This window comes from Hipposideros armiger, unplaced genomic scaffold (assembly GCF_001890085.2).
Source record: "Hipposideros armiger isolate ML-2016 unplaced genomic scaffold, ASM189008v1 scaffold_61, whole genome shotgun sequence".
Taxonomy (NCBI): Eukaryota; Metazoa; Chordata; class Mammalia; order Chiroptera; family Hipposideridae; genus Hipposideros; species Hipposideros armiger.
Window position 1 is genome coordinate 1,681,741 of NW_017731411.1, and position 9,489 is coordinate 1,691,229.

General features: G+C 50.0%; 1 protein-coding gene across 2 annotated transcripts in view; it reads left to right on the forward strand.

Moving 5' to 3' along the window:
• Window positions 1-5,597, forward strand: part of COX10 (cytochrome c oxidase assembly factor heme A:farnesyltransferase COX10) — a 136,690-nt gene extending 131,093 nt beyond the window's left edge. Inside the window, exons 7-8 of one of the 2 annotated variants that reach the window (XM_019641548.1) lie at window positions 3,697-4,068; window positions 5,469-5,597. In XM_019641548.1, the coding sequence (XP_019497093.1) occupies window positions 3,697-4,068; window positions 5,469-5,536 (440 nt within the window). In that variant the 3' untranslated portion in view covers window positions 5,537-5,597. Of the gene's footprint in view, window positions 1-3,696 lie in introns of both variants that reach the window. The other variant, XM_019641547.1, reaches the window with a different exon arrangement.
• The last annotated feature ends 3,892 nt before the right edge of the window (window positions 5,598-9,489 follow it).

Consider the following 9,489-nt stretch of genomic DNA (forward strand, 5'->3'; position numbering starts at 1 on the left):
GTGAGTGGCCAGCAGCCGCAGTGAGCGGCTGTCCAGAAGCCGGCGACTGATCTGCCTCGCCCAGGAAGAGTGCAATGATGGTGCCAACTTGGCCAGTGAAGCAACGTCCTCCACAACTAGACTGAAGACCAAAACGACAGTTTTGTCTGTTCCCCTTCCCACAATTCCCCAGCACTGTTCCCATTCCCCCAATTCCCCAATTAAAAAAAAAATCTTTAAAAAAAACCACTTTATTGCTAGAAAATGCTAACCATCATCTGAGCCTGTTGGAAAAACGGCACCAATAGACTTGCTCATTGCAGGGTTGCCACAGACCTTCAGTTTGTAAAACGTGCAATACCTGCGAAGCACAGTAACACAAGGTGTGCCTATAATTGAAACAAACCTTTTTTTCTTTTTTTTTTAATGTACCAGGAGTCTTACCTTAATAAACTGGAAAATGCCTCTGCAGCTTTTCCTTCCAACAAGCCTCCCTGTCAGGCTTAGCTCCATTGGCATTTGAATGCCCACCCAGCAGTCCACTGTTACTAATTTGAGTGGATAGATGGCAATAGTTTGTAATAGCGGGGCTGGTTTACTGTGCCAGTAGTGCTGAATACCCCGGGGCAAGTTAATTAATCTTCTCTATAAGATGAGAGTAACACCACCTACAGGAAGGGCAGCTGTGAGCATTGGCGCATATACAATTAATATGTAATTCTTCCAGCCATGCGTGGGGCATGACAGCCATAGGCGTCTAGCGGGGATGTCTCATCAGCATTCACATGGCCAAAAATGGAACTTGTCATGCCTCCACCGTGAACACACTCACCTGTGTGTATCCCCACTGCTCCACACCTGAGGAAAGGCACCAGGTCGGCCACCCTAAGCGCACCCTTGCCCACCTGCTTCTCACTCGCCCCCTGCTATGTTACCCACCCTCCTGTGGTAACCTGCTGTGCTAGGGGACGATCCCACCCTAAACCAGGTTCATGAATGCTCGTGTCACCCAGACCCTGGCCCCATCTCATGGAAACGCAGGCCTGAGTGACACCTCACAGGATTTGACAGAGTTCTACTTCCAGTTACTCAGGTCATGGCTTAAAAATGTCACCTTTGGGAAAGCCCAGAAAGCAGTCTATCTCAAGTAGTCCCATCGTGTCACCAGATTTTTATTCTGTAAACAGCCCATCACTGTAACTTGTGTTTATGTCTGTGTCCTTCTAGACTGACAGGGCTTTCTCTTGTTCGCCACTGCCTTTCTAGCTCCATAACTGTACCTGGCATGTGATAGACACCTGTCGTCCATTTACCAAGTGAATGGATTCAACAAATAGTAGCTACTTCTGTTATTAAAATTGAGTGCATTTGCATGAACTAAGATATATCTATGTGTTATTTATAGATAGGGTTAACATGGATTTGGGGAGTTGACAACACTACTACTAAACATAGGAACCCTAAAAGCATGTCTTCATTACATTTCCGCCCATACTGGAAAGAATCGATTGACTTACAGAACCCATGGGAAACTGTCAATGGAAGTGCATTGCCATCCCTCTTAAGCCTCAGCACTCAGCCAGTTCTACTTGATATGCTGCAACTGCCTGATAAACTTAATTTAGAAATGGGGAAGTTTCTGCCCAGAACAATAAGGATGAAAATCATCTTTCTTTTAGATGACTTGCAGAGCCGGCCCCTATTGTCACTCTACAGCCTGCACTGTTGAGGAATACAAATAAGAGATTGAAAGAGGGGCCCACTCCTTATGCTCAGTGGCATGCGCACACCAGGGGCCCTTTGGGACCTTGGAGCCCCAGATTTACTTTCTCAGTGATTCTGAATTATTTAAACTGCTTTCTGTCCTGGTGAGTTCTGTGTTAGCAGTAGCCCCCAATCTCTTTTTCTGAACATTCCTGCGGATAAGGGTTTTAAAAGAGCCTCATTACCTGAAATAGGACTATGGTTAGAGATTCTCAACCTCTCTGTGCAGGACGCCGCTTCCAGCGTAGATTACACAGTGGTTAGTAAGCTGTCAGTTCTCTGAGCAGGGACCCCCAAGAGGCAGCTTGGTGTCAAAAACAAGGAACAGAGTCAGCGTCTGAGAGCTCCCAAAGGAGGGAGGAAGGGGTGCGAGTGGACAGCGTCCTAATAGTTCGCCATACCAGTCACACATCAGTGCTGGAGAACAGTGACTGGGGGTCATTTGTACTAAAGCAGCTCTTTGTCCACATGGGTTCCCATTGACGAGCTTGAGGGCCCTTCACAATGGTCTTGAGTGCTCTCCATGTTCTACCTTCTGGAGCTTCAAAGGAAGTGAACCTACCCTTCAGGAGTTATTGCCATTCAAGTAGGAAACGCAGAAACAATTCACGATTGGACACCGTGGTTTAGTCAGCAGTAGATGTGGGGATCCACAGCTCCCAGGTACACGACCTAGTCCAGACCCCTCCCCCAGCTGCTGGTTGCCACCTTCCCTCAGATGTCTCAGGATGTCTGACTGAACACACTCAAGGCCACCTTCGGGAGCTGCCTTCCTGTCTTCCCTGTTCGTCCTCTCAGTGAATGGCGTCGCCAGGGATCCCAAACCCAGGAGCTGCCCTTGGTAACTCCCTCCCCTCATCCTCCTCATTTACTCTGCCTGCACGTCCTGTCACACATCTCCTAGATCCCTCTCAAGTTCATCCTCTTCCATCTCCACTGTCACCACTTTCACATCTCCTAAGTGATCTTTCCATACCTGCTATGGGCCCCTCCAGTGTGTTCTTTCACACACGCGCCTTTCCTCAGCACACCCCCCACCACCATCACGCGCACACATTCACATGCGCGCGCGCGTGCGCGCGCACACACACACGAAGAGCCTTCCATGCCTGTGAGTCGGGATGCTGTGCTCTGCCCATCTTCCCTGCAGCCTGAACCTGAACCGTGTTCCACATTGTTCTCTGCACTCCAGCCACACTGGCCTCGTTTTTTGATCTTTTGTTTTTTTAGTTGTCGTACAGTAAAATTGACCTTTTATTCTTTTGCTGTACAGCTCCATGAATCCTACCACATGTAGTAATCTTTGGACACCACCACCCATCTTCCTGCTCAAGGCCTTTGCAAACCCTTCTCTGTTCTAGTTCACTTGTCCCTCAGAGCTCAGCTCAGGCGTCCCTTCCCCTGAACCAGGCCAGCCCCCTGCTGTGTAGCCTCATCGCCATACTTTCCCTGCCCAGCACCTGGGTGGTGACATCCATTCACTAGTGTGGCTCTTGGGTCATGACACTGATGAGCTCAGTGCCTCCAGGGACACGCATGGCAAGTGAGGAGGGCCTTCTTTTGTTGTCACAATGTTGGGGCACAAGGGGACATCAGGTTGGAGGGAGCCACAGATGCTCAGTGGCCTCCAGTGGGGACAGCACTTCCTGGGAAGCCCAAACCGGCCCAGATGCCAGGAGCGCCCCCACACAGAGTTGAGAAATCGGGGGGGGGGGGGGGGGGGGGGAGGTTGTGGAGAGCTTCAGCTCCCCACCCTGCCTGCCATGGGTGCCGGGCTGACTTGGGCAGGCAGACATGAGAACAAAACTGGCAGAGAAGCTGTGATCTGGCTGAAATCCAGAAAAAGCACCTCAGGGGCCAGGAAGGCTTTCAGGGGAGAGAGATGAAGCCTTTGTAAAATCTCTGATGACAGTGTGTCTTTGCTTCCCTCTCTTCTCCTAAACCTACTCACAGGAGCATTTCTTTTGGGAGGAATCCTCTACTCCTGGCAGTTCCCTCATTTCAACGCCCTGAGCTGGGGCCTCCGCGAGGACTACTCCCGAGGGGGCTACTGCATGATGTCAGTCACCCACCCTGCCCTGTGCCGGCGGGTTGCCCTGCGCCACTGCCTGGCCCTAATTGGACTGTGCACGGCAGCCCCCCTACTGGACGTCACCACGTGGGCCTTCCCCGCCGTCTCCCTGCCCATCAACTTGTATATCTCCTACCTCGGCTTCCGGTTCTACGCAGATGCCGACCGGAAGAGTTCCCGGAAGCTGTTCTTCTGCAGCCTCTGGCATTTACCCTTGCTCCTGCTTCTCATGCTCACCTGTAAACAGCCACCAGGTGGGGAAAGCGACAAGGGAGAACCTCAGAGTTGAAATCACATTGGCGTGTGGGGACAAAACAAAAACATTCAAGGAGACACAACGGTTTCCCTTCGCTTAGGGGAAGAATATTGTGGTAATTCTGGAGCGCCAGAAGAGAAATCGCTGGGTTTAGCACAAGATTGTAAAATGATTTGGTGCTCAATGATCACTCGACAGCTTTTTAAATGATATACAAAATGCTCCCCAAATAAGAATGCGTTAGCTCAGATTAATACAAAGACTATTTCTCTCTTTGGGGGTCTTTATATATCTCTTCCTCCAACCCCACCCCCATTGTTTTTCTTCTTCCTCGTGTAGATACACTGCGCACCTCTAACTTTTCTGCACCCCACCACACACCCCTCACCTGCCAGCCAGAGTGGTAATTGTGGACGAGACAAGGTGAGCACTGGTCCTCTAATATCTGTAGTTCTGTGGCCTCAGGTTACTTGAGGACCATGTCAGAGAACATGCACACCTGCACACCGCTAGCTGCAGCACCCTTCCCTGTGAGTCAGCTGGGGGGCCAGTTCCAGCTTTCTCTACCCCACACATTCACCACCGCATATTCCCTCATGCAATAATAGAATCCAAAGGATGGGCTGTTACATGCCTTTCGGAGGAAGAATTCCAAACGGTTGCCTAGGGGATCTCAGACTGAACTGCCAGCCCTGCCCCACCTCCATTACATGTCAGCATTTCAAAAACTGCAAGGAGTCAAAGGCATCTTTACAGTTCACTTTAAAATACAGGAGTTGTCTGAAGTGTTTCTTTCTGGGAGGGCAGCACTAGACTTAATACCAGAAATCCCTCCCACTCGGGTCTGTCTGTCACTGTACTCTTTAGTCTCTGTGCAGATGTCTCCTCCTCATTCCTACGTGGCTTGCTCAGGGCCAGAGGGAAAAGGTGAGCTGTGCCACCAGCTCACATAGCTCATGTGCTTGTTCTGTAGTGAGGAACCCATTTCCATCCTGGCATCTTCTGAATTCAGAAATTCCCCTCCACACATTCAATGGCTCTAAGAGTCAGAAGCCCGAGTTGGACTCCTGGTGGGGCTGCTTCCGGTTCAGGGAGCTGTGAGTTTCACTATAGCCAGGTGTGGCCTCGGTCACCTGTGGTTCCATCTGTCCTTCATGTCCGCCCCCTTGTCCTCTGTTGAGTCCCATTTGCCTGAAGGTCTTGAAGCTTAACAGGATGTCTTAATTACTCAGTCTCCAGGGGCATGGCTGCCCTGTAGGAATTCATTTGGGGAGTTTAAACAACATTTAAGCAGTCATTGCAATATGCCTGTTCTCTCAAAAATTTCTAAAGCGATTCCAGATAGCGTCTGATCCCTGTTTCCACTTATCTGAAATATTACCTCTTAGCCGTATCCAGGTTATTTACTGTGGGGAACATGGCACAGGAATGTCTGGAAAGAGCATCGACAACTGTTGCAGCCCTGAAATTTGTAAAATGCTTCGGTTCCCTTTTCCTGCTGCAATAAACAAGTATGTAAGAACAGGAGTGTGTGTGATGTAATTTTATTTAATCATCTGCTGCATTTGCACAGTTCCTGGTAGAATTTATAACACTTGACTCACTGTCTTGAGCTAGCAGAGGATTGGAGGGCAGGCATATCGATAGTTCTGTTTGCAGGTGGTGGGAGTGAGCACCCCGGATTTTTGATACCTGTACACCCAAAAGAATAATAAGCAAAGGATCATGACCCGCCCACCCCCACCCTACCTTCTGCTCTGAATCATCTGGCCTCCCTTCTTCCTTAAAAAGCATCGCCAAAGAAATCTCCCGTGGGGACCCTGACCTGTCCTTCTTCTGCTCGGGAAATACCAATGGCGCGCTGTCCACCCAACAGATGGAGTCGGAGCTTCTCAACACTCAGACCCGACATACACTCTAATTTTCTCTCCAAGGAGCTTCAATGTGAAGCCACCTCACTGACTTCTCGCTGCTCGTCACACCTCTCTGAGGGCACCCTGTGCCTTTCCAAACCTGTATGTCCCAGGTGGGCACGTGGGGTTCCACTCCTGTGACCCCAGTAGCCCCAGCGAGGACGTTCCTGGGTCATCCTGGGATAAGTTCCACACCCACCTAGAGGCTCTGAACTTGACCGTTTCATCAGGATTCCCCAGGGGGGTGAAGCATGTGTCTTCCAAGGGCTCTTTTATTAAGTGTCTGAGGGAGATACTGCCTACTACAGCTCTTGTGGGGAGTCACGAGGCACAGGGACACAGTAAGGCCTCAGAAGGACTCAGGGTTGAAAATACAAAATCTGAGTTTGCTTACCCTGGTGTTTCCCAACCTTGCTACGCCAGAACCCTTTTCCCTGTGTCACACCGCCCAGCCCTCACTTGGAATCAGCAGTCTGGGGAATGCTGTCTGGACCTAATCTCCAGAGTTTGCACTCGGTCCTTTGGACCTCTGGGCTATAGCACAGAACTAGGCCTGGAGGGGTAGGGGCCACACAGGGAGGAGAAGGGGCTTGAGATTTGAAACAGGACTTCACTTGTTTGGTTATTCTATAATACGGCCAGTTAATGAAAAGGCAAAGGGACATGTCTAATCCCTTAATTCGCTTTTTTAAAAACATGATTCTTAGTATTCCTCTGGTGCTGGAAAAATTGTACCAGCTTCCTTTATAGTGAGGAAAACCACTGTATCAGTTGAGGATAAAACCAAATTTCGCCACAGTGTCTGTCTTTGTGATGGAAATGCCATTGCCTATTCCTAGAGTCAGTTTTTTTCAAACAAAAATGGGGTCCATCTTGCCCAATGGGAACACCTGCTTCATGGCACTTTAAATATGCTTTGAGTACACCATACCCTAACACTGGGGGACAAAAGCAAAACTTGGCAGCTGTCTTTGCTCTGACTATGTACAGGGTTGAATTTCCTGCTGATAGCTTATTCCTTACAGCCCATCCTGCCCACCATCCTCACTTCCTGTTTGCTTTGCTTCAAAAACAGCTGGGACTCAGCACCTCTCTACCTGGTAGCAGTGCCAGGAACCGAGCAAACTTTTCTGCCTGCCGAGTCTGTCATGGGAGACACTCCTCTGAGTTCAGCTGAGCGAGGGTCCTCGTCCTCTGATACTCACCTCCCTCCCATCCCACCCCCTTCTTGACACAGTCCAAGTGATGGGACACTTGTAACTGACAACTGGAGGAACTCAGGGGAGGCAGGTCTTTGGAAAATGCCCGCTTGACCCTTCTAATGACATTCCCTAAGTCCAACAGAACACCACCTGACTTGGATGAAGAACTGGGTCGGGATGTTGCACTGGTTGTTTCTGGAATCGGGCCAGCTAGTGATCACCCACAAAGTTCCTCTTCTGTTAGTGGCACATTTTCTTTACCTGCCTGGTAGGATCAATAGCGCCAACCAACCAAGCAACTAATAAAGAAGCAAGTGAAAAACAAATGGCCCAGCAATCAGCTTGGACACTTGGCATGCTGCCTTTGGTCTTCACCCATCACCTGTCAAACTTTAAGTGAGTGTATATCCACCTAGAGTAGAAGTTAAGCAGGAACAATATACTTGCTGCTTTGTTGGAAATCCACATATAATTGTCCTCATACTGGACAGATTATAATTTCCAGCGTCTTTTGGCCACAGTTTCCTCATCAAATACAAGATGGAAAGAGATGTTCTGGATCAGAGAACCTCCGCCACTCACTTCCTCATTCAGGTTTCGTCACTCAGTTGATGGACTCCATCGTGCACATCACAGACCATCTAAGGGACAAGGTAGTTGATGGCATTCCCCCCACCNAGGGGCAGAGGAAAATCCACAGGCCAGGGCAGGGTGATTGACAGAAGAGGATCCTGGGATATTCCAGGGTCTGGGCTTGGGAGACAGGTGGTGCCATTCACTGATGTGAGTCCTGTTCTATTGGCCATGTCCCCTTTTCTTTTTTTGCCAGTGACCCACCCCAAAAAAAAAAACTTGCATTCTGATTGGCCCAGGCTAGGTCCTGCTCACTCCGTGATTCATTGCCGAGGCCATCAGGCTAAGCCTCTGAAAATGTACCCCCATCTGGGCACCACTCACCTCCTCCACTGCCACTGGCTTGGGTTAACCACCGCTCTCCCATACACATGCCTGAAAGCCTCCTAATCTATCTCTCTCCAACTTATGCCCCTACCTCTGTCTGGTTTTCACACAGCAGCCAGTGTGTTCCTGCTAAGGTACCAGGCAGACCATGACATTCCCCCGTTCTCCACCCTCCAAGGGCTTCCCTTCACACCACAAATACAGTGCAGTCCTTATGGAGGCCCGTGGGGCCCCCACTCCCTGGCCAGGTCCCCACTTGGATCCTGCAACTGCTGTCTTGCCCCCACCACTGCTCTCCTGCCCACAGGTCTCCCCGCTCTTCCCCAGAAGTACCCCCCCTTGGGGCATCCCTGCCTCTTCTTCCTTCTGCCTGGAGTCTGCTCCCCTCCTAACTTCACTGTGGTTATACTATTAGATATCCTATGTCCACCCATATGTTTATCTCATCACCTATTTATTACCTGTCTCCCCCATAGAATATGACCCCATGAAAGCAAGGATTTCATCTTTGCATCACTTTATCCCCAGGATCTAGAACAACCCTTGGCACAGAGTAGGTGCTCAGTAAATGCTTTTTGAAGGAATAACCCCATCTGGGTTATATGAGGCTCTGTGGTCAGAGGAACAGGGTCCATTAGCCCAGAATCCAGAATGAACCAATTTGAGAAAAAATGGCTTTTACACCACTCTTATCCGGCTGCTGGTACAATGCTTGTTCCTGGGGCTGTACCAGCCAGAAGATGCTTCCAGGTCACCAGCCCGCAGCTTCCACTCATTTCTGGAATTTGCCTTCTCTAACTTCAAACCAGCATCCCACTGTTCCTGCTGGATTTGTCTGCTCTCGCACCCGGTGTGCAGCCTGCAGTTTTACTTGCCTGGTGATGAACAATCTCCCGGCTTCCCCACCTCCCCCACTAGACTATAAATGCAAGGCGGAGTGTCTGTTTCTCACGACTGTATCCAAGGCCCCTCGGTGAGTGGCCATGCGGCAGATGGGCCATCAGTGGTGGAAGGAAGGAATGAGTGGCTTTCGGAGACTCGCTTGAGGTGGAGCTGGCAGAAGCCGGAGGAACAGCTGTCTATGCTCAACTCACAGACCAGCACTTGATGGGGGGGGGGAGACTGGGGCTTGCCTGCGGGACTGAATCCGGGCTATATGCAGCTCCTTGCCTATTTTGTGAGGAAAACGGCTGGAGGTGAGTCACGATGAGTTACGTTTCTTTCTGTTTTTACTCAGTCTTTGTTTTCCAAATTGTGGTAAATTTTCACCATGTCTCTGTCTTTGGGGCCATCATGGCTCAACTACTTAGCAGCTAAGTGTCCTTAGTCAAGTTGGTTTCTTGG